Source organism: Takifugu flavidus, chromosome 20 (genome assembly GCF_003711565.1).
Source record: "Takifugu flavidus isolate HTHZ2018 chromosome 20, ASM371156v2, whole genome shotgun sequence".
Taxonomy (NCBI): Eukaryota; Metazoa; Chordata; class Actinopteri; order Tetraodontiformes; family Tetraodontidae; genus Takifugu; species Takifugu flavidus.
The window spans coordinates 11,745,913-11,771,764 of record NC_079539.1 but is presented as its reverse complement, the minus strand read 5'-3'; the positions used below and the strand labels follow the sequence as shown (position 1 = coordinate 11,771,764).

The 25,852-nt window shown below is 44.4% G+C and overlaps 1 protein-coding gene and 1 long non-coding RNA gene across 20 annotated transcripts in view; one reads left to right on the top strand and one right to left on the bottom strand.

Annotated features, from left to right (window-relative positions):
- The window catches only part of LOC130516790 (transcription factor 4-like), a 128,606-nt gene that overhangs the window by 30,161 nt on the left and 72,593 nt on the right, over positions 1–25,852 (bottom strand). For all 18 annotated transcript variants that reach the window (XM_057018033.1, XM_057018036.1, XM_057018035.1 and 15 more), the window contains 2 exons: positions 24,017–24,143; positions 22,277–22,326 (listed from right to left, as the gene is read on the bottom strand). In XM_057018033.1, the coding sequence (XP_056874013.1) occupies positions 22,277–22,326; positions 24,017–24,143 (177 nt within the window). The remainder of the gene's footprint in view (positions 1–22,276; positions 22,327–24,016; positions 24,144–25,852) is intronic.
- On the top strand, positions 7,900–21,049 carry LOC130516791 (uncharacterized). Of its 2 annotated transcripts, XR_008947585.1 has the most exons (5): positions 7,900–8,600; positions 13,591–13,699; positions 16,036–17,743; positions 17,808–19,004; positions 19,659–21,049. It is a non-coding gene; the product is annotated as an uncharacterized LOC130516791 (long non-coding RNA). The 2 variants fall into 2 exon arrangements; XR_008947584.1 differs by having other exon boundaries at positions 13,591–17,743.

The following is a 25,852-nucleotide window of genomic DNA, read 5'->3' as shown; positions in this document are numbered from 1 at the left end:
GTTGAGGGTCTTCGCTGTCTTCAATATTTAAATCAGTTTGAATCCTGAAACCAACTGCAAATGCTGCACCGTGCAGCACTTAGTGGCCCTGTGCATGCTGGGAAGTCCACATTTACATCAACTCTAATCTGATGAGGATGATCTGCACAGTGTAAAAGACAGAAGGTATCTGGGTCCCCACAGGCTGGACAAAGTGCTCGTCTGTGTGTGTGGGTGTGCGTCTCTCAGCTGATTCACAGATGAGGTCAAAGGTCAACTACCTGCAGGTGAAGGATTCTAGCTAGGCGGAGGTTTTCATTCCAATAAAGTCCTCAACCGTGTCTACATTTTTCTGTTGCTATGTGAACAATGTCGCCATTCTGGTGTGGAGAAATGCAAAACTCTGCCTAGATTTTAAATAATCAGCCTTTTTCCAGAATGAGAAATTTAGATACGGAAACTCTGTGCTAAACATATTTAATTAAACAACGGTAGTTTCGGATAGAACTTTGAGTCTGAGATAGAATGATACAAGAAGAAAAAGACACACAAGAGATAAATACACACACTCACACACACACACAAAGTTTATACACAAGTCTTCTTTCAGCTGGCATGGTGGCATCTGGCCCGACAGCCAATCAGAATGCCTGTTTTCAGGCCTGTAGCCAATGGGACCTCTGCTCTTGGTGGCAGCCAAGCTGTCAGGGTGTGAACAAGTACGAATAAGGCAGCATGTGTGTGTGTGTGAGACCGCCCTGCATGCATCTAGTAAATTTGGGTAGAACTGATGAATATTTATCCCTCTATGGTTCTTTCCATCAAAGAAAAACAGGATGACGATGTTCTGAAAAATGATTTATTGACATTTAGTGATCTTTGCCTCCTGGCTCTAATTTAGTTTCATACTTATAATTTATCGACGGTTTATTCCTCAAATCAAATCACCATGTGGTTCATTTAAGAGTTGGAGTTTGAGGTCATTTTTCTTAAATGTATTTTTTAATGTCTTCTATTTTTTATGCTTGGAACCTCAGATACACATGGGGCAGCTGGCTTCACTGTCGCAATCATTACGCAGAAACACCAAACCGATTATGACAAACTTTCTATTTTAATATAATGAAACGTAATCCAAACATATGGAGGCACATTTGGATTGTGTGGCTCATCCTAAAATGGCTGCCATGGCATTTGAATCAGATTAATGGATTCCAGCTTGGGAAGTTGGAGTGGCACAACACGGGCAACATCACCAGAGGGCTGCTGGGTTGCAAGGGCCACGTTGCCATGACGACGGGCCGGCAGGCACCTAAACTACGCCAAAAAAAAAAAAAAAGAAAAAAAGGGGGGAAAAGATGGCTGCCACGGCATGTTAATTATTGAAGATGGTGCAGACGGGGAGTGAAGAGCATGGCTGCCAGTGGGGTGCTGGGTCCCAGTTATCCTGCTGCTAGGGTGATTGCAAGCTGACAGGCATCTTGTGCAGCAAAACAACGTAATTGTGTGGGAGTGGGAGAGGGGAATAGAGCAAGTGTGCTGGTTTCGTTCCCGTTTATCAGAATGGCATCTGTCATTTTTACTTTAAACTGAGGCGATCACCTGTTTTTCCAATTTTCCCAACCCTGAAGAGAGAGAGGCCTTCTTTTGAAGCCATTTTGCTTGCAAGTTTTTAGCTGTTAATGTGCACTGAAAGGCCTGTGCAGCATGCGAGACCCTCCTCATGTTCGCCAGAATAATACACATACTCGAAATTGTTTCAGCGGGCTTGTGTTGAGAGAAATCAGTGTTTTTGAACTAAGCTGAGAGCCGATGTCCAGTGTCCCCGGCTGCAGAGTTCTAATGGGGATGACTGAGCGGAAAGAATGAAAATCTGTTTCCAATGAACGCGTATGAAGTAAAGGCAAAGTTATTTTTAAAGATTTGGGGAGGGGATCAAGGTCTGAAACCTGCTTCAAAGACACTCGGATGGTTTCTCGTGATCACAAAATCTAGAAAATTCAAGAGGGATAAATGAATCATGGCAGGATGCGTTTCTGCATGGCACACTTTAACTGTAACAGACCCGATAGAGCAGGATTAGATGCAATATAGCTCTGAGAATTTGGTGTCCCGCAGATGCACCAGCCCCTGGATGGGTTTCCTACCTAAAGTTCTCTCTGTCATCTGATCTAAATTTGGGCTTCCTTCGCTGAAAGGTTTCACCACTAGTTTCAAATGGACTACTTTTATTTGATCTTGACTCTGATTCACAAAGAGCAAAATTCAAGCTGATGTCGAAATATTTGAGAGAAAAGAGCGACATTAAATCAGTAAATAGAAGCCAGAGGATTTGGAGAGCCCGATGCTCTTTACGTCTCAAGAGACGTTACAACTTCAGAGGTTGTTCCAAGAGCTTGACAGCTTAAATCAAGCCCACCTTAACTGGTTCAAGCGGCACTGATGGTTGCTTTGAACATTTGAGTCTGATCCAGTTCAGGCTGGTGATCCATTTTTTTTTTAAATCTACTGTTAGGGGGAAAAAGTAATAAATAAGCTCACAACATGGAAGCTATGAAAAATCACAGACAATTTAGCCATTGCTGTCTCCTCAGCGTTATAATTTAAAGGACGTATCTTCTGAGGAGCCAGACGTTTTGTGATGGCCAAAGCAACCGTGTACGATGATAACTTCAGCTTCACTCAGAACTGCAACCAATAAAAGCTGTGACTCTGCCAGTAATGGGGGCCCATTTCTGCTGAGCTGGAACAACCACACTAGCTGTTACAGTAAAGCAACGCAAATTCTGATGAACAAACAATCCAATCAAATGGAAGGCCTGTGTACTCGGTGATGACTGCAGCGAGCTTGTTGTAACACAAACTGCTCCTCCTGTCAATGAGGACACGGTAGAAGATCATCACAACTTGTGGAAGCTGCAGCGCACAAAAAAAGGCTGCTCCTTCTTCACGCAGTATAACCCCAGCACTCTCTTCTCCACCATGTTGTCAAACTTCTCTGGATTGATCTTGATGTTATGCAGCTTGCTGCCCAGCAGTTGAGGCCGTGTAGTCCGCCCTTCACAGCTCGGCTCTTCGCTCTCTCAGAAAGTTCCTCTGAGTGGGGGTCGTCACAAACGTGTGGTTCAACTCTCATCAGCTAGATGCTCGTTTGGGTTAACCAGTCAAAAATACTCTCCAGGGTTAATCTGTGATTCACCGAGATGAAGCTTATAAAAGCATATTTTCATGACATCCGGTGTAATGCAGTAATTTTCCGCAGAGCTACTGTTTGTCACTAATCAAAAATGAAGAATGAGGTTTTTCTGCTATCTCAGCGCCTGATGATGACCTGTCAAACTCCGCTCAGCTCTCGGCAGCGAGAGTGGAGTCACAGCCAGAAAGACTCTCTAATAGCCAACATATGGAAGCTTGTTGGCTGCCAGCAACACAATCAGGACTGCATTATTTGGCCCACACTGAAATAATAAAGGAGTCAGATCAAAGAGCTGATCACTCCAGCTTTCCAGAGCCGCCCCCTCGTTTCTGTCTGCTCTCTCTGTATGTCCACCTTCCTTTCCCTGCACTCCACGTTCTTCTTTCTGGAAGTTGGATGTGGACCCTGGGTAGCATCTTTCACCACTGTTATGGACGAGCCTGTGTGTGCACATACGGGCGCGCACAAACAGCTTCCTGTACGCTACAGGTCTGAACACTGGACAACCACATTGAGCGGCTGAAAAACATTTTGTGTAATCGAGGGAGGGTCATGCACCACATGGTCACAACACCATGGTGTGTGTGGTGTGTGTGCATGTGTGTATGAGTGACTAAGGGTGAGTTTGACCCATTTTGCATGCAGCCAGGTGGTACCATTGCTGGGCCAAAATGTGCTACAAACCAACGGGCCTCTCAGCACGGAACACCGCTGATTAATACCCTATCTGTGTGTGTGTGTGTGTGTGTGTGTGTGTGTGTGTGTGTGTGTGTGTGTGTTGTGTGTGTGTGTGTGAGATAGAAATAGGAAGGGAGAGAAGAGTGGTGTGTGTGTGTGTGTGTGTGTGTGTGGGGGGGGGGGTTATATGTGAACCATGCAAAAATACTGTCCTATTATAGTCTGAAAAATTAAATATGGCCTTCAGCATAAAAATGAACAGTCCAATTCAGGTCCGCTTTCATGAAATTGTTTTGCTTCTAAAACAGAAAAAACAGAAACATTTTTGACTTGTACAAGTGCCGTTCAATCAGGTGGATCAGCCTCCGTCCATGTACCTCCCAACGTCAGAGCATGAGTCAAACGCTCCAGAACGGCTACAGTGGCAGAAGTGGCCGTCAAAGTTCAGTCTACAATGGGAAAGATGAGTATGCATTTGGTTAAAGTTGGAGAAAAATCATGAAAGAATGATATCTAACCACGTCTTCTGGAAAGGATAAAAGGAATTTTCCCTCCGGCTGCTGTCATAATACTGCATATTTACTGCATTTACAGTGTTTGAGAGTATAAAGTACAGCCAATACGAGCCCAAAATAAAATTTAACAACAATGTGCTTTCATATTTGACAACAGAATCCTCTTGTGAAACCGTGAGCCCTCGTAAACACTGCGCACACTGCTGCCCTTGCGCTCATCCGCATCTCGGACTTGCTTGATCCTCATATAAAGTGACACAGTTACAGAGCTGGCTTGCTGGCTGTCAGGGATGACACACACGCACACACACACAGTCACAGACACACACACACACACACAGACTGACACTGTGCTGCTCTACTCCCTTCTGTGGCGTTTACACTTTTGTTGTCTTGTTGTTTAAAGTGTGACAGCTGTCCAGTGTTTATCGACGGGCCCATACAGCCGCTCTCACAGCTCCCGCAGCACGACTGACCCACTAAAACAACTACAGATGAATGTGTGTGCCTGTGTGTGCCTGTGTGTATATGGTGGGACTGTTCTGAACAACTGTGTCACCCGTAGTTTGGAGTTGTGTTTTCCACATACACTCAAACACACATCTTCTCTTTGTTCTCTTGCCAAAAATGTTGACTTACTTAAGCTGGCCTTCTGCTGTGCTTCGTACATATGAGAATAGGCTTTAGCACGCACGGACACACGCGCGCATGCACAGACACACTCACACACACACAGCTAACATTAACAGGATGAAACATCCACATAGAAGAGAAGGGCAAGTACTCCTGAAGAGAAAACAACAGCGTCCGACACTCTGGAGATGGTGTTTGCACAAAGCAGCATAAAACAGGAATTCAGGAATATAAAGTGGTGACAATCAGTCAGTGTAGCTGAGAGGGGCTCCAGCCCTCCTGCCACCCTCCTCAGAAATAAAGCCTTCGATGATGTATGGGTGGGTGGATGGATAAATGACTTTGTGGCTTATTTGACAATCAAATTTCAAGCTAGCATTAGCTGCTGGCAGCTTAGCTTTGCTGTAGTTTAACACCTTTAAATCAGTGCAGATATTGGATATGAAATGAGAGCAGACGTGACTGTAGTAGCAGCAAAGCTGTAGCTCAATGCAGCCGTTGGTATCCCAGGATGAGAGCTGATGCGGGGTGTTTCCCACAGCGTCTTCCCTTGATGCGTTCCTTCGCTCCTACCGATTCATGTGGTTTGACGTCCAGCTACAGATTCGTGTTAAAGAACAGAGGTGGGGAGGATTATCAAGAGGTAATGATCACTGATCTCCTGAACAACCTGCTCACATCTGCTGTCGAGCTTGATGCTCAGCAGTCACACATGCCCAGACCGAGGGAATCAATCCCACAACTCAGCGACACGCAGCATCTCTTTACACAAACGGGTGGAAACACACAGCTCTCTCAACAATGCTGACCCAATCTGTCCTCCTAAAGGTCTCCTCTCATCTAAAAGCCTAAAAAACTACATCCAGTTTCATCACTTTGCTGCACTTAAATGTATAAAATACATCCCATTTGTTCTTCTCTGCTAACCAATAATGTCACACATCATTTAAACAGTCGGCACGCTTTAATGGACATTTCACTGAATTAAATCCTGACCTGAGATGCGCACATTTAAAACCTCTGCTGCTTAACAATAAAGGCTCACAGCAAATGACCCAGAACAAAAGTATAAAACATACAAAATGAATGCGCTGAATACGCCCCCCCCCGTAAAGGAGAAGCGGTAGAAGATCGATGATGGATGAATATATGCGTACGTATGCAAGAGTAAACATAAAACGTGTCATTATCAGAGACTCCCTAAGCTTTCATGTAAATGTTATTTTTGCTAAAACTTCACGTAAGCCTGATTGTAATTCTGAAATTAAAAGGTTTTTGTTTCTCCATAAGAGGAAAATAAATCAAAATGAAATTAATTCTTCAAATAAGGATTTTTGGTTCATAATTGTCAAAATTAAAAGTAAAAATTGCTTTTTGCAAGATTAGAAAAACAATTGAAAAATAAAATCTTGTGGCGGTGACTCAAACAGACCCATGTCAAATGCACAAGATCAGAAAACGCACAAATAATTCTATATTTTTGTGTAAATAATTCTATTTTGTGTACCTTCTTCATACTGTGTCAGGAACTGTTTGTGTATCAGTGTGTTTCAGCGGCATCAGTGTCAGATAATCTGATGCTGAAGGATTAAGATTAATCTTGAGTGCTGTGTTGGGCTTTAACCGGCTGGACAAAACACACAAATACACACACACACACACACACACACACACACACACACATCAGTGTAGAAAAAAACAAATTAACACATTGACAAAGGTACAAATTTCACACACAAACACAGACACACACACACACAAACACATGTGTTTATAAATCATGTATCAAAAAGGCGGAAGAGCGTTAAATAACTAAGTAATACAACAAAAACACACTGACACAAAAGTATCTACTAAAATAGAGATTAGTTGTCAACCATAAATGGACACACACGACGAGATGGACCGAGCAACTGGACACCAAAGATTGGGCAGAAAAGAAGAAATGGACGGTATACTGTAGACTTCTGTTTCATCTGAGTGAATTGGGACAAAGCTCGTGGAGTTGAAATTTTAAATTTTAAGCTCTAATAATGCGCACACACAGAAGACGTGAAAATACCACGATCGCCATGTGGAAATATATCGGAAATACATTATTGTTCTGAGCAAGTCACCGAGATGGAGATAGAGTCCAGGCCTGTACGCACACACACACACACACACACACACACACACACACACACACACACACACACACACACACACACACACACAGACACACACACACAGACACACGCAGTGTATAGTCCATGTCAGCTAAACACACCTTTGCTGCAGTGTCAGTCGCACCAAAAACCTTCCTGTTAAAGCTGCAGGTGTGAGAACCTTTGATGAAAATATTTCCACCCTCCAAATGATCACTTAACTCTTCATTTTTCATTTTTAATACACAGATGTCTGACCTGTGCTGGATTGCTAAGGTTCAAGATTTTAATTTTTGATTTGATTACATTTATTTTACGAAGATTTAAAGATTAGCAAAGAGTGCACATTGATGGGGACCAGTTGGTCCCGATGCGTTTAGAATTAATATAAAACACATTTCAATAATGTCAACAATTTTGACTTTCATTTGGCAAACTAGAGTTGGAGTAAGTCAACAAAAAACAATGAATTTAATACGAAATCAATTAAAATCTCACATTCTGAGCTTCTCAAGTAAAAGTAAATTGCAGGCCAACTGTTTCTGTGTGTAAAGTCTTTAAAGTGTGTGTTTCCTGTGCAGATTGAGAGGGGCTGCACGGTTTTGGCAGCCTGCTTCAGGACTCTCCTAATTAAAACTTACTGAATATTCAAATACGATGTTAGCATAACAATAGCTGACTGGCCGGGCTGGCTTTAAATGAGGCCTTTTGTTTTAGCCGAGCTTTCTGCTGCCTCATTAAGCCGCTGGAGCTTAAGTAAGAGAGCCGACAGCCGCTAACCGAAGCACGGGCCTCGGCCCTCTCCTCCTCCTCTCTCCTCCAGTACCCTCCCCCACTCTCTCCCTAAACTAAAGCCTCTGTTCAGCCTCTTCGCTAGCGGACCCGTGGCTCATTGCCGCGGTAGCAGCTCTGCCCAAGAACCTCAAACATCCACCAGTCTGCAGCCAGTTCCCCCTCACTCACAAGCCCAGCAGGACAAACAGCCTCACTTCAGCACAGAGATTCTCTTATTTTCTTACTTTCTGTCAGTGGATGGCGGGTGTAAACAAGCGGAGGAACAAAGTAAGATGGGGGGTACGGCAAAATGGAAAAGAGCTGGCACCAAATCAAAACCCTCGGCACAGCGTGCCATCCAGCAGCCCAAACAAAGCGATGTGCTGCCGAGCCCCGTGGCACCGCCAAAACTAAACGGCCCGGGCTCTCGGCGGAGCTGCCGATAAGAAGGAACCCAACTACAGGGAGACATCTCAGCCAAAACGCGTAAAGCTCTGGAGCCTTAGGCCGTGAGCATGGCTCTGAAATGCTGGCCGGCTGGCCAGCCGGCCGGATGGAAACCAGAGACCCAACAGCTCTGAGAGGACAGCCAGGGACTGTTGGTGGGGCGGCACGGAAACAACAGAGATGCCAGTCAGAGCAGCAGCAGCAGCAGCAGCAGCCACCTGACCGCTACAGGTAGCACAAAACAATATTAGAAAATCCATGGTTCAGGCTCTACATTTACAGTATTTCATCATAAAAATACAGACAGCATAAAATAATTTCTAATATGTAAATTCAACCTTTTTTCCCTGAAAAATGTAGTTGTGTCTATTTTCAAAAAAACAATAATAAATCCATTCCTGCATTTTAAATTGGTAGTAAAATGACAGTAATTCACAGCCTGTGTATGAGGCCTGTCAGGTGCAGTTTGGGCTAATTATCAATTATAGCAGCACTGCTGGTGAAACCTCTTTGGATCGAAAAATCAGATGTTTTTTCCAAATGATTGCTATTATTTTCCTCCCCTTCTCTTTCAACACCTTCAATTCAATTAGTTCCTTGTCCAAGTTTGATGGGAATAAAGTGACATGTGGAGTCAAAGGTGAGACAAAGGCAGACAGTCACTGGCAGGCTGATTCATAGCAGGTTTCATTTACACCTGAGTTACACCAGAACATCCCTGCATTTAAGGAAAGAAACTGTGAAATCCAGTCACCTTTCTTTACACCCTATTTGTAGCACACTTCACCCCCTCTAAAGTCAGACATTTTACAAGTGGCGGTTTCTGGGAGACAGACAGACAGACAGACAGACAGACAGACAGACAGACAGACAGACAGACAGACAGAAGAGGATGTACAAGAGGTTATGGATACAAATGTGAGATGACTTTTTAATGTGTGAGATTCATATCTAACACTATTTAATAAAGCACGAGCAACCTGTAATGAGCCATATCTGTATAAAAAACAGATCCCTCAGCAACATTCTAATTGTTAAAATGAAATTAATATGTGTAATATGACATCGTTATTTATAAATAATTAACGGTAAAGTTAAAAAAAAAATTACAGAGCGGCAGTAAAATTACAGAAAAAGAAAGATTTTTTTTTTTTTGCTAATTCGAAAAATAAAAACAGACTAATATTTATAGCGTGTGATATTGGTGATATTTCACCGAAACGAAAATCAAAGCACGTAAAACACATTGGAGCTCTTAAATCTGATATTTATTATTTAAAAAAAAAAAAAGTGAATCTCGAAAGAGAAAGATGGGAATGGATGAGATGACGGCGGTTCAAAGCGCCCCGCACGCGTTTATTTGTTTTATTAGATTTCAAACTGTCATCTCGCCTCAGAAAATGTGGACACGCGTGCGCGCGCGCGCAAGTACACACGCACGCAAACGCCTCAAAGGAGTCAACCTTTATATCCAAGCGCTCCGGCTCAGCACGTACGCCGTCACTTTCCCCCCGCTCCGCTACACACACACGCACACGCACACACAAGTTAGACAACAGCTACAATGTTTTCCAAAAATAACCCCGGACAGACGGACAGCTCGCGCGCAGGCCTCTCGCGCTTTGACGCGCGGCAGCGGCGAAGCGATGCGCTGCTGAAGTTGCTGCGTAAAAAGCGACACTTCACCTTCGCACCTCCTCTCTCTCCCTCTTTCTCTCTCCCTCGAATCCTCCTCTCTCTCCACATATCGCCGCCTGACTCCCAACCCCTCCTGAAAGATGAAGATAAGAATGCCGAATGTGTCTTACCGCTTTGCCGTTGTAGTAGTACATCAGCGAGCTGCCCGTCATTCCCGGGATGGTGTACGCGCAATACATCGTTCCTCTCCTCCGCAGAAAGAAGAAGATAAAACTATTTCTCTCGCTGTTTTTGGTTCACAACGCGTCTCACAACCCTGAAATCTTGTTCTTCCTCGCCTGTTTGAACTTTTCTCGGGTTTTGTTATGGTTTCAAACTCGCGGCGCTCCGCTCGCGTGTCCCTGCCTGCGCGTTTTTTTCCCCCGCCGACAACAATTCCTTCAGTTGCATTTTCCCATATGGCCGAGCCGAGGCACGCGGAATATGCAAAGTAGGCAAAGACAGGGGGAGAGAGAGAGAGGGAGAGAGAGGGAGGGGCACACCTCTCGCTCTCTGCGCGCGGAAAACAGACGGAAAGAGAGAGGATAAATTTATCGCGCGCGCACACACGAGGCCACGCACGCACGCGGTCGCCGACACACTCAACTTTCCACATTAAATCTGGAAGCCTCCCCCAACCCCGCCCTCCCTCCCGCGCTTGTCTTTGATGCGGGACGAATGCTTCCCGGTCCGCGCGCTCCCTTCTCCTGCACACGCGGCTCCTCGCGCCTCTTTACCTTTCCCCCTCACTCATCAACCACCTGGGTTCTATCTGGTTTACGCCGCCGCTCTCATCCCTCCGCTTGTTTTCAACCTTCCTGATTTTATTTATTCCCAGTTTCCTTCCTTCCTTCCACTTTCCAGAGGCCTCCTTGCAACCCATGTTTTTCTACACGTGTCCTTCCTTTGAATTCACATCCCAGGCAATGATAAAATGATGAAAAAAACATTTTTTTCATGTTATATATATATATATATATATATATATAATTCCCGCATGTCTTATCTGTATAAGTGTTTCCCAGTTTTCGAAACCAAGATTCACAAATTAAGACGAGGAATGACAGGACAGCAGATGAGTAAAGGAGACTGAATGAGTGACTCTACTTTTCAAGGCATCTGTAATTGATCAGGAGTTTCACCAGCTCTTTCTTCTCACCTGTCTCAGACTGACTGGTGAATTTCACACCAGTTGAGTTCTGCCACGATTCGTCGTTTGGTTATAATAAATTGGAGCAAACCCGTGACTATCCGGACAAGGTCAAACTGTGATGCTGGTGTTCCGGACCAGTAGATGGCGCTAGAGTTCACAGCTCGGAGGAGCAGGAAAGAGCGCCTGCATGGTGACCTGTTCCTACCTTCTCCCAGACAGGTGAACCCTGGACCAGTTTAACCTCAATACAATCAGTATTGCTCTGTTCCTGGTAAAATCACTCTAGAATTATAATAAATCTAATTGTCAAACATAATGAACACCTGACATTTGAGACACTTGAAGGAAGCTGTGACTATTTAACACAGCATTTTAACTCATCTTTGTTGCAAAATCATTTCCACCCAAATCTTTATTTATTTTTTCCCAAGGAATGCAAATTTCCATCAAACTGATCCGACGGCATGTTGAAAATGAAAGGTAGGGTTCCCAAAGCTCTTGCAATTTTGTGTACTTATCCAGTCATCCAACACCAATCCAATGGATGTGAATGACTGGCAAATGTGGGAAACACATTTATGGCCCTCTTGTTCATCTTGAATTGACCTTAACATTAAATTATTAACCATAAAGCGCGTTATATCAGTGTTACATTTGTGTCCGTAACCAGTAAAAAATGGCTTGGCTGTTAATCATCAAAGAATATGACTGAAAGATGAGATGGAAATTTAAACACTTAATAGTAAACGGAGAAAATTAAGAAAAAATTAAGTGAAGTTTTTAGTTTGACCAATATTCTGCTGGAAATGACAGAGGAGGGACTATAAAACCAATCCTGTCCTCAACCACCAGGGGGCGACGAGAGGGTTCTGACGTCTCAAACAGATGGACAAACATAAGTAAACAATATCAAACTGCTTCCATGAAGGAACAGGTAATGGCAGAAGGTGGCAGGAACCACCATGAGACACTGCAGGGGGACAGAGGCACCATAATTGAGGGAAATACAACCACATCTGATCACATGGCAGCAACCTCTCACATTTATGAAAGTAGAACTGTCGAAGAAGGTCTGAAGTCCAGAAGAGGCAGCGGCAATCAGTAAATTTTGGCACGTACCAACATGCTCAAACATCGAAATCTGATGAGAATGACCAGATGGCAAATCTTCCTGAACCTGAGCTGGTTCTTCTCTGAATAAAGCTGGATGCAGACAGGCCACACAAGGTAAAGACCAGGGGCCATTCCAGTCAGCCAAAACTACTCTGGATACTTCTGGTAGGATAAAATCCTGTGATCCAGATCCAGATGTCTCTTACTGTTGCCTCAATAAAGCCATAAAGTCCCAGTACAAAGATGACCTCCACCAACAGAAGATCTAATCCAACAGATGACAGAGGTGGAGATTTGCATCACCTGCATGGAGAGACGTTTCTGATCTCCACCCTCAAAATGTACTGAAAGGGGCTGAAGAGTGTGTGTGAGGCTCCAGGTGTGTGAGGCCGTGGGTGTGTGTGAGGTCCTGGGTGAGTGTGAGGCTCCGGGTGTGTGTGAAGCTCCAGGTGTGTGTGAGGCTCCGGGTTTGTGTGAGGCTCCGGGTTTGTGTGAGGCTCCGGGTGTGTGTGAGGCCCTGGGTGTGTGTGTGTGTGTGTGTGTGTATGTGTGAGGCCCTGGGTGTAAGTGAGGCTCCTGGTGTGTGTGAGGCCCTGGCTGTGTGTGTGTGTGCGAGTGTATGTGTGTGAGGCCCTGGGTGTGTGTGGGGCCCTGTGTGTGTGTGTAAGGCCCTGGGTGTCTGTGTGTGTGAGAGAGATCCTGGCTGTCTGTGAGGCCCTGGGTGCGTGTGTGAGGCCCTGGGTGCGTGTGTGAGGCCCTGGGTGTGTGTGTGAGGCCCTGGGTGTGTGTATGTGGGGCCGTGGGTGTGTGCCAGACCAGCGCTGGTGGTAAAATGGGGTTTTGTCATTCTGTTGAAGTTGAAATGCAAATGTCTCTGAGTGTGGCGTGAGCCCAGATAACCCCCACGACCTTATGGTGACACCATCAGCCGCCCTCAGAAGTGCCACAGTAGATGTTACACAACTGTTCTTGCCAACTTAGAGAAGATTTTTCTTTGGGCTTTAAAAAGTCAATGAAAATAAAGAGAGAGAGGCCAGACACTGATTCAGTCTCCCAGATTTCACATTAACACAGTCATCATTCATCCTATTCAAACAAATAAGAGACTCCAAAACAAGCAAGGATAGAGCCCAACACCCCCACACCCCCCTGTTTCTCTCTCCCTCTGTTTCTCTCTCCCTCTCACTCCTCTTTTGGCTTTAATTTGATTAAAAAGCGAGCTGCAGGAAGGAGAGGGAGGGCTGATGCACATCTAATAAGTGGACCATCTGTCTGCAGCGCTGGCTGGCTCCCAGCATTGTACCCAACCAGGCCGCTGCCCGGGAAAGGGAGGGATGGAGGGAGAAACAGACGGAAGTCAACAACGAGTGACCCGGAAGAAGCAGAGGTAGCATTTTATATTCATCCTCAGATGGTTGTTTGGCTGATCCTTCTCCCTCTAATTTCCTTCAGAGTGAACCCACCTTCTCTCTCACCTCCTCTGGATGGAGCGTTTCTCCCTCTTTTTACATCCTTTTACCACTCAACCTCTTCTCATTCACTGCTTTTCTGAATGTTAAAGCCTGCAGTGTTCCTCTTTTCCTCCATAATATCCTGCCTCTCACAATTTTCCCCCAAAATATGGTGTATTCCAAGACAGGAATTGACCGATTGAATTGACTCTAAGGGAGTGTAGCATGGCAGTAACAACACAGGTACTAAGCTGAGTCAGTCTGCAGCTGACATGCTCTCATCTGATGCTGATGGGATGTTTCTCTCTCAGTTTTCCACGGAAGCAAGGACATCTTTTCATTTCTTGCTCTTCTTCATTCCTGGTCAACAACTGTCAGCTGCTCAGCAGAGGTTCCCACAAACCTTGGTCATAAAAAGTTCTGCTACAAATTTGGGTGGTAAAAAAGGCTAAAAGACAAGAAGAGTTTTAGCTCAATTCTCGATGAAAGCTTTGATGGGTAGACAGATTAATAGTTTGCCCTCTTTTTAAATTAAATGTGTAATAATACTTTTGTTGATGGTTTTATTGCAGGTCTGACAAATCTCCGTTATATTTCCATCCTTCAAGGACTGTTGTGGGAGCTCCTCCTCCCCTTCTCCTCCTTCTCCTTTGTGGTGCAGAGAAGACTGTTAATCCCTGGTTGAATTATAATCTCACATTTCATCCTGATTTCACACCGACAGGATTTTGCCTCACATTACAAGAACAAGCTCTCTCTTTTTGTCTCCCTTACTTTCCTTTTCAGTTGTCGTCAGACTGTATTTCCACATATTTCCACATTTGAGGTCTTGCCTTCCTTTATTTATTTCCCCTTCCCGTCTGTCCTTTTGTTCTAATTTCCTTCTATTCTTTCCTTCATCCTGTCCTTTTTTCTTCTTCTTCCCCTTTTGCTATTTTTGCCACAACTGTTTTTGCACACAAGGAGTAGTTGCTAGCTTAAAGCCCCAAGAACCCTCACACACACACACACACACACACACACACACACACACACACACACACACACACACACACACAGCATGACTGCACTTTGTTCTCTTCATACAGCCACTTCCTATCGTGAGCCTTTGATTCGAGTCTTTTTATGTTGCGGTTTTGAATTTACAAACAGTAAAATATCGACAGGATTGAAGAGTTAAGAGCAAACAACCCCCCCCCCCCCCCTCTCTCTCACACACACACACACACACACACACACCAAGTGACATGCACGAAGCACTATTTTTGCATATGCAAAAGCTGTGAAACAGATTGTAAGTACAACACGGTGACACATGAAGTAAAAAATGAACACAAAACAAAACGCTGTGTGAAACACTTCAGTTTGCGTCCAAATATCTTAAGATAATATTTAAAGGGTAACACTGATGGAGAAGTTTGCACAGTTGCCATATAGCAGGATGGTTCCTGGTTTAATTTGGGCTACAGGCCTTTCTGAGGAGCATTTTACATGCCTGCACTGGTTTCAGTTTCCTCCCAGTATGTAACTTGTATGCCCATTAACACATGGAGACTCTAAAGCAGGGATTTCATATTCCGGTCCTCACGGGCTGCAATCCAACCGGGATTTCTGACCTACCGGATCAACAACTCTTTCACCTGGGTTCACTTGCTATTTTCTGCCTGGGAGGACAGAAAACCCAGCTGGATTGCAGCCCTGGAAGACAGGTTTGTGATGCTCTAAACTGACCCTGGACACACATGTGTGTTGTTAATGCAAACTCCCCATGTGACCCATGCTGTATATTCATCCTGTTTAGACTTCTTATGCAGACAGAACACTGTCTCTATGTAAAGACCAGTTTAAGGCTCAGATTCAGCCCACCTTTAAAACCCATGACAACCTTTTATCATCCCTGACATGATGACGAGCCTGATGGGAAACTCTCCACAAAAAATACACAAATGCAGGACGATAGTTTTTGAAGGTCCTGCCACCCAAAGTTTCCCTATCAGAGTGGAACAAGTCAATCCTGCTGTCAAAAATGACACTTCCGATTTCACGGTCGGTCAAGGCTTTGCTTTAACATGTAGCATGAGGTTCCACTGAGCCCTGGTGTGTTTGTGCTGCTTTTGAGTGCTGAACATGAGGTCAGTTCAGACCCGAAGACGCTTTTTGGATCAGACGTGTAATGAAAATAAAAGAGGTCCAGCTGCCTCCCGCTGTGGCCCTCTGGCAACGTATCATAGACTCGTACATATTTGTTGATTTATTCCACTAATCTCTACAGTAAACTGAACCATACAGGAGGACATACATGGCAAACAAGTGGACCAATCACAGCTGCCGATCGAACATTTCTGGTCTCAGTCAGTTGTGTCAGAGTCTAAATACGCGGTTTCACCTTCAACTAAGAGGAACCATGTCAAGATGACAGGTAAAGCGCAGATAACCAGCTTCAAAAGCTAAGTTTATATTTTGTTTACCCCCGTTCAGAGAGTAGGTAGTTTGAAAGGTACCGCTGCTCTTTCTTTTTACAGAACAACCAATAAAAACCTGATGTGGCCTCATTTCTGATGGAGAAAATCACGTAATAAAAAAATACCTGACTGACATGTGTGCACGGATGCACATTCAGTATCAAACCAGTCTGAGGAGTGTCTGAAGAAGTTTGTGTGTGTGTGTGTGTGTGTGTGTGTGTGTGTGTGTGTGTGTGTGTGTGTGTGTGTGGCATCCATCAGACCCACAGCCTGCCGATAACAGTAAGCACAGTGCAGAGAGTGAGAGAAAGAAAGAGAGAAGGAAAGTGAGAGAGGGGTAATCGAACGAGCGCCGCTGCACACTAATTATGTATGCATGATTTAATCTGCAACTCAATAATATGCAAATATATTCATATGTTAGTTTCTTAATTAAAAATGCAAAGCAGCCCTTATGGTGATTTTTCCCTGATTTTCTTTTCAGCCTGACAATCGGAACATTTTCTGAGATTTTACAAATTGGGGAAAAGTGCAACAGCGGGAGGTTGACAAAAAAAATATATTAATATTGAAAATCCACATCAACTTGCTAATCAAAGCAAACTTTTTCGCACCACCTCAATTTCAAATAGAACACTGCTTGGTAGTTTCAGAGAAAAGAGGTGTCATTTCACAACAAACAGTCAAATTAATAATGACAATTAAACTGGAGAAAATAGAGAATCGGTCTGTCTCTCAGGACAAGAGCGAAGGAAAAGTTCAGAGTTCTGAGGCAGGACAAAAGAAAGAAAGAAGCTGTTTTTATATTCTGACTGTGGAACCAATTGTGGCTCATGTTGTTTGAGTTAATCACCTTTCTGTATATAGGAGGAGCAGAAAATGAATATGTTAAAATAATATTTACTTTAGGAATGAAACTGTCGAAGGCGAAGTGAATAAAGCAAAAGCAAGTGCGACATTTGTGCGCAGCAAAGTCCTGAGAAATATTTAGCACATTATTAACAAGTCAGGGCAGCTTTGTCACCACTCGTACGGGATGATTTGTGTGATGCGTGTATGCATGTGTGAGCGCATGTGTGGGAATGTATATGATAACATGTGAAATTCATCACGGCCTTGGAGCAAATCTAAGTGCTGCCTGTAACTCCAGCCAAATATTTGGCTCCAGGAATGCATGAAGGAGCATTCACATCTGCAGCAAGCATTCAGATGTGTGTGTGTGTGTGTGTGTGTGTGTGTGTGTGTGTGTGTGTGTGTGTGTGTGTGTGTGTGTGTGTGTGAACGTCACACAGTAACATTAGTACTGAATGGTAACTTGGTATGTTCCATAGACATATTCACACCACATAAATAAAGTGCTGATGGCCTGGCTCGGCTTCCTGCAGCCATCCAAATGTAAAGCTGCTGATCCCAGATATGACGTCCATGTGATGCCAGAGAGCCTGCGGTGCAGCCACGGCTGCAAGCCCTCCCGACTGGGGAGGCCGAAACAACCGTATGACTGAACCAGCTAACCAGGTGATGTTAAACAGTTATGTTAAACTAACACAAGAAAATACAATTAAGTGTGTTTTATTTTCAGAAGTGAAGCCAGCCAGCTCTGTGACAAGCCCAAGTTCCTGATGATGGTTATATATCTGGCAATCAAAAAGGTGTCCAGCCTTCCGACTGATCCTCCAACATCATACCAAAGCCCACCATCCCACTATTGCCCCCCCGGAGATTTCAAGTGCTCGGGGGTGGCACGTAAAGGTGGCGTTTATCCAACCAGTTTCAGGGCAACAGAAAAAAACCTCTTTGTGCAGTCCTGTTGAAGTGAACGCACACTCAGCTCCTCCAGGCCGATGCATTGACGCTACAAATGTATGTGAAGTTCACAAAATTAACGAGGCACTAGGCTCATGATGAGCAGCTGATTCAGTATCAGCTCAGGTTTGAACTCAGCTCTCAAATGGGCCCTTTTAACACCCATTGACAATGACAGGGGCCTAACTGACCAAAACCAACCCTAACCCTAAGCGTGAGGACCAAAGTCGGCCCCCAAATGTCCTCACTTTACTCAGTAAATGTCTTGTCTGGCCCCTGCCAGGCTGCGGGAAATATAGTCTTTTAGTGTGTTTAAAATGCACAGAAGGACCCAGAATCTGCAGGTTTGAAACCCCCGTTGACTGTTGTTCACACTGTGTGGCTGCTTTATTACAGGCATGTGTGTGTGTGTGTGTTTGTGTGCATGTTGCAGTGTAAATATAGGTATTCAATACTTGTATTTACTTCAACTGTGATAACTAAATATATCGAGGCTCATCAGCTCACTCCTCATGTCCGCGGCTCCTCTGTAGTACTTGGGGGCGTCTGAAGGGGGCACTATGGCTCACCGTACAGAGTCCCTGCGCCCCCTCACCTCCCACCCACACAAACCCACCATCCTCTACCCTCTGTCCCTCCTACACCCGCGGCCCATCGGGAACCGCCGGCTCTCTCGCTGTTTCTTCTGCAAGACCTCGCTTAATTTAATTAACGCTGTCGACTTTAAACAAAACCACATCTGAGCCGAGGACAGAGACGGAGAGCGAGACAGAGACAGAGAGAGAGAGAGAGAGAGAAAGAAGAAAGAGGCAGAAATGGGTGCTGAGGAATTGGTTCTGGTCGCTGAGAGGATTTACTCTGCTCAGGGTTGAAGGTGCTGCTCCTTTAGGCGTCTGTCCCTGTCCCGGACAGAAGGACGCTGATCAGGCTGAATCCATGAGGTTTGAATCTAAATAATAAATATAAGCTGCAGGTAATAAAATGCTCTCTCTTTTACGCTGCGCTCCATAAAGCTTCACTTCTTTCTCTCAAGCAATTTAAAAGATGAAATAATCTGCATAGTTGGTGTAGAAGCAAAAGAGAATTTTAAATTTGTAAAATGTTTTTAGAAGTTTTGTCCAAAAATCATCTTCCTTCCTAACAAGCCTGAAACATTTAAATTCATTATACTGAAATGAAAGTCTAAACACTCATGAGGCAACTCAGCCTTTCATTTTCCCCACCTGTGACTCACATTATACCTCTGACAAAAAATCTATAATTTCATATTTCCTTTAAAAAAATGATTAATGATATTTTTAAGGATTTACCATCGTAAACATACATATATAAATATTTGTGCCATTTCAATTGCCCAACTGCAAATTATTAGACATAAATATGGTGGTCTGTGTAGTGATAATTAGAAAATATGGAAATAACATAAAATTCAGCCGTTTTGATTTATAGCGGAGCAAAGTGACAATTACCAAAATAAAAATTTGGAAATATTTAATTTCTTTTCATTACTGCTGCTGTATAGCCAGAGTGAGAGAGTATAATATATAATATTACACAGATCCTTTTTGCTGCGTTCCCTTTCAACACACTTTAAAAAAATGTTTTGTTGTTTTGCTGTTTCTGTCAGTGCCAGCGAAGCTCTGAGGACGAGACAGATCCTGGATCAGCCTGAAGAGCAAACCAACAAAAACAATGAGAATTTAAAAAAGCAAGTGAGCAGCAACAAAGACAAACAGCAAGACGGCTCTCTGCAACCTGCTAATGTTAGCAACTGATGCCTAATTTCCTTTTGATTACAAAGACGTCCCACGCTCTCCTCTCAAGTGACGTTTAATTGTTTTTCAAAGTAAATCATCAACTCAGCAAACTAAATTTGACAAACAACAATAACAAACTTACAGCGTGGGGAGACATGAGGGCGGGGGAGAGCGGGAGAAACGAATTCATTAAGAGAAGGAGAGCCATCGCCCGCGGTGGATACGGAGCCCAGATGAAAGACGGCAGACGAGACTTTTGTTTCTGCCTTAAATGACGAGCGTGGAGCAGCAGGAGCATATGGGAGGCCAACAGCAGCGCGGCGGCGGCAGCGGCGAGCAGCAGCAGCTTAAACACTCTCCAGTCACACTCACACTCTTTCTCAAATTCATTAGAATAAAGGTTCAAATGTTATGGAATTTCACCCCGGTTCAGGCAGAAAAAGACCATCATGTCTTTGTAGAGCCGCCTGCTCTGCCAGCCTGACCCTAGCTATGGCTGTGCATGTCTCACCGCTGTGAACTGGGACGCGTGGCCATGTGACGTCCACGCCAGGGAAGTGCCGCCGCGTCCCTCCACGCGCAGCACCTTCCAGCTGTCAATCACGACGCTTCGCCATAGCAACCTGATTTGGTTTGTCTACTGTCACGCGACCTTTGTGCACCCAGCTGCCTGAAACCTTCTGGGCCGCTACGATACTGGGCCGTGGTTCTGACAACACGTGATCAACACCACTGTCCTGATCGCGTCCTTCGATCAGCATCGATATCAGGCTAAAATTGGCTAAATTTGGTTCGAGTGAGCAGCAACTTTAGCTCAGATGACGCTGCTTTCAGCGTTTCAGTGGGAGGAGGAAGTCATCAGAAAGGTATTTTTTCAGAATAAAAGTCATTTGACTATATTTAGAGATTTTCCCCAGCAGCTCCTCCGGCTTGTGCGTGTCCACATGCACGCTGGCCTGTCCAATACGCTTCATGATGTGTTTGAGAAGACAACCAGACGTGACCATCGTGTCATAGGTCACCTGGCAACACGTGCAGCCAGCCCGGGTGGGTGTGTGTTTTGTGAATGTACGAATCTAGAATCTAGAATCTGTCATAACGGACGTTAAAAATGAAATTCCAAAGCTACAAACAAGGTCCCAGTGATGCTGCTGTAAAATACAGTGTCACACACTGTAACACCCAGCTACACACACACACACACACACACACTGTAAGACACCGCAGGTTAAAAAATGCAAATAAATATTTTAACAAATCAGACAGAGAAAAGTATTTTCATTTTCTTTTTGTCACATCTTCCCTTCCCTCTCCCGGAGTCCCCCGAAACCCCAGCTGACGGAGACACGCAGTCGTGGAGGAAACAGAAAAGGAAGCTGGGACAAAGCGAGCTGAGGCCACAGAAAAGCGGACTCCCGCTGAGCCAAAGAGGTGGCTGTCGCGCTGTACATTCACACGTCCTTAACCGGCCATTAATGAGGTCAGCAGCAGGAAAAAAAAGCATCAAACAAGTCAAAATTAGAAATGAATCTAATGAGGACTGCTGCTTCTACGGCCGTGATGACACAGGAGCAACCACCGCTGCTGCTACCAGCCACTTTGATACAAGATGAACAACCATTTAATCTACACACACACTCGCGCGCGCGCACGCGCGATCAGGACTGACCTGATCACAGTTTGATGGTCCATCACACCTCTGTCACCTGCTCGTGTTTACTTCATGAACGTAAAGCAGCAAATCTATGCATCAAACGTGACATTAAAGGTTTGTCCACCAAATAATCACATCTGCAGTATTTTCTCAGTAAAAAGGTCAATAATGACAGCTGAGGGTACAGATTAATTAATGACTAATCACTGATTAAGATGAAAGTGAAGCCATGTAAACTTTTCTGTTTTTGTGCTCCTTCAGTCTTCTAAAAGTCCATCGGCAACGGTACCATCAAGCTTTTCTCAGAGGTCATCAGATTTCTTAAATTCATTGATTTAAAAATAAGTTATTTTTAGGGATTTAAAAAAATAATAATTCCAAATGTGTTGATCGTGGGCTGATCTCACAACACTGGCAGGACGGTTTCCTGCACAGAAAACCCACATTTGTTTTTCCATTGAAATCTGCCAAACGCAGGAAATCGCCATGTGACCGGGAGGAAAACGCAACCAGTCCTTTACAAATCTCATCATTTTGGAGATTTTGCTGATTTCTATGAATTTGAAAAATGGAAATGGACGTTTATTCCAGAACGTTTCTGCCCAAGAACAGCGGATCCAGCCAAAAACAGGCAGAGCCACCGAACGCCAGCAGCTGCCGGCGCCCAGCTCGGCTTCGCCCTTGTCCTCACATCCAAAGCAAAGCCCAATTCTTTCTTTCTTTGGCCACAAAACAGGAGAAGCCAACGTGCAGCAGCCTTTTCCTCAGTGACACATACTCCAAAGGCCAATAACACTGCTGAATAATAATAAAAAAAGGCATGTTATCACTTACCGAGGACGGCAAGCCAGGAGGGACCTTCCGCACCTTTTTTGTGTGAATGTCTGAAAGAAAGAAAAAGAGAAAACAATAAAACACATGAGGGCTTTTACCAGGCCCAGCGCTTTTATTTCCACTGGAAAAGGAGCTTCTGGTTCGATTTCTATGAATTTAATCGATCAGCCGAGGAGAAAAGAACAAGGCCACTTTTCCCACCACTATTGAAACATTTACAAAGAGAGTTTTATGGCAAACAAGCGCGACACCGTAAGATGCAGCAAATCAAAAGCTGAGACACAAAGAGGAGTGACTTGCCTTTCTCCCCTTTTGGTTTGATAAAAGCAAAGAGGGCAGCTTTTTATATGTTTATATTATTTTCAGGGTTTCTCTCAAGGAGAGCGAGGGAGCAATCTATCAACGGGAAGGCGACACTTTGAGAGAAATGAAAGAGTTGTTTTGGGGGGAGGTGGCCCGTAGTTCTAAGTTGTAGCGTGTGTTTGTGTGCTCTCAAGGCTAAAGCTACCAAGGCTACGTGGCGGCCACTATTGTCCGGCATTCTAAAAGACTTCCCTGTATTTTTTTCCTTAAGCAGCCCTATTTGAAACACACACACATGCGCGGGCAAACAGGATGGTCACACACTCACAATGCTCAGCCTTCTAAAGAAACAGCCATGTTTATGAAAACACACAGCAGCTGTTAACGCGGGATCGGTTCTGCTGAAAATGTTCTCCTGAGGTCACTGATAAAAAATTTCAGCTTGGACAATATAAAAACCAAATTGGGGTCCTGCTCATTTCCAGCACCTTTACTGTCATAAACAGAGCAATTTTACACTTAATTAATATTAAAGCTGTGGAGGAAAATAAACAAACTTTTTAGTGGAACCATATTTTAAGTTTTTTTTATTTTATTTTTTACATTTTATCTAAAATTTATAGTTGCTGAAATTATACTAAATCTAAATTTTGACATCTGAAGCCAAATCACGAAACACCACACGGAGAATTTCAGACATAGGAAAGTAAAAACGGATCTGATGTTTGTATCTGTATCAGTTTGACATCAGCACTTTTAGCTTTTAAATCGCATCCCGTTAGAGGTTGTGAGGAAATAAAAGGTAAGTTTAATTTAATCATGTTGGGTTTTGCCTACTGTGTTTTGACAGGAAACAGAAATAAAATATTGATTTCTTTGCAAAGACTAAAGATAAAAGTGCTAAATACAGCGATGATGTCGCCGTTAATGATGCAACTACTGTGCTAAATGTCATCACAGGTGTTGGCAATGTGTGTCTGGTGTGTGGTGTGTGTATGGTGTGTGTCTGGTGTGTGTTTTGTCTGTGTATGGTGTGTGTGGTGTGTGTATTGTGTGTGCACAGCGTGTGTCTGGTGTGTGTGTTTGTGTGTGTGGTGTGTGTATGATGTGTGTGGGGTGTGTATGGTGTGTGCCTGGTGTGTGTGTGATGTGTGTCTGGTCTGTGTATGGTGTGTGTGGTGTGTCTGATGTGTGTATTGTGTGTGTGGTGTGTGCGCAGTGTGTGTCTGGTGTGTGTATGGTGTCTGTCTGGTCTGTGCATGGTGTGTGTGGTGTGTGTGGTGTGTGTATTGTGTGTGTGGTGAGTGCACAGTGTGTGTCTGGTGTGTGTGTGGTGTGTGTCTGGTCTGTGTATGGTGTGTGTGGTGTGTGTATTGTGTGTGTGTGTGTGTGTGTGTGTGTGTGTGTGTGTGTGTGTGTGTGTGTGGTGTGTCTCACCCAGGGTGTCCATAGGCAGTGTTCTCCGACGCTGGTTGGAGCTGTAATGCTGGTAATACTGACCGGCCGGCTTGGTGGGTGAGGCTGCACCTGGACTCCCCAAACCCAACTCACCACCCAATATCGACTGGTTGAGGGACAGACAGACAGACAGACAGACAGACAGACAGACAGACAGACAGACAGACAGACAGACAGAGAGAGAGAGAGAAAGTATTAATTAGGCAGGATGTGAACAGAGATGTTGTTCTAAACTGTGCTGCAGGAAGGATTTATAATAATGTTTATAGCCTGTTCATAGGAAAGCGTCTTATTATGGCGAAACCATAAACAATGTTTGCATTTTCACACTAACACTAACAGCAGCGAGCCTCCACTTTGCTGCCAAACGTCTAACCTTCCTCTCATTGCGTCGACGCCTTGCCGCTGACTTAAAATGGCGTCGCACGCAAGTGGGTCCCAGCTTCTCTGGAGAACGTTTGTGGATAATCGAATGAAGCGGAGGCAATCTCGCACGAGACGGAAACAGAGCGTAACAGTCCGATGGAAGGCAGCGCAGATGTCACTGCGGAACACAAACGTCGGCAACACGTGCATCAGCATCAGCGACAACGCCTAATCAGAGCTGGAGTCCACGTTGTTGCAGAACAAAAGGTTGAATATGAGGTGCAGCAGGTCCCCCACATCTCTGCACAATGCAGGAAGGCCAAAGTAATAAATAGATAGATAGATAGATAGATAGATAGATAGATAGATAGATAGATAGATAGATAGATAGAGATAGATAGATAGATAGATAGATAGATAGATAGATAGATAGATAGATAGATAGATAGATAGATAGATCTTTTTTTGTTTTTTTGGAGAGGAGGCCGGACACATTTTTATTAGCCTTAAAATATTTCGATAAATGCGTTAAATTCCCTTTTATGTTCAACTGTTTCATTCTTGACGGTTGAGAGGCGCCCAGACAAAAGAGAAGAAGAGTGAACCGATAAAGGTTTGATTTCGGCAGAACCGGCGGCAGAGAACGCGCGTGTGTAATGGTATTTACCTCATGCTGGCGGCTGTTGGAGAACCAAGCAGGCTCCCGGTCCAACCTGTCTTCAGAGCCGAGCTCACTGCGACTCTGTTTACCGCTCAAACTAAGAACACCAATCACACATTGTCCGGCTAATTAAGTTCAATAAGTTGGCAGCAACAAGTGACGTCTGGGTGGGGATAAAGGACGGCGAGGACGGAGGGTCCGGCTTTTTTTGTGAGGTAAAACTGAGAGGAGAGGTGAAAAACAACTGTCCAAACTTTAGACTCAAGCAGAACTCCTTAAAGGAAAGGTCTGATTTTATTTTTTCTCAGGGAGATTTACCGTTAATTAATTAGTGCTTGGTGTGTTAAAAGCAAAGGGCGGAGAAGCGTGTTGGGGCCGTTCGGAGGGCTAATCTGAATTCTGATCAGCACGTCCGTCCTATCCGTGACTGAAAACAAGAGTTAGCTTGGCACTGCTGGGCTGAGGACGGCTTTTCTCATGCTAAACAGGACCTAAGTAGGCCAATTACAGGGCCAGCCACGGTCTCCCAGCTTTTCTCTGGCTTAAAACAAAAGGACCCTTGTCTTAAATAAAGTCACTCACACACACAGAGTCAGACACAAAGGCACACACACACTGTCCCACACCAATTCAGCCATCCTTCCACTGGGTGTGTGCGTGTATGTGTGTCATTGGGGGTAAAAGGGGGTTTCCACTAAAACAAAAAAGGTCTCATTGATTGTGGCCCTTTTCTTTCTTTTCTGTCTTTGTCTGTGTTATTTCTCCTCGAACATCGAGCCAGGCCGGTC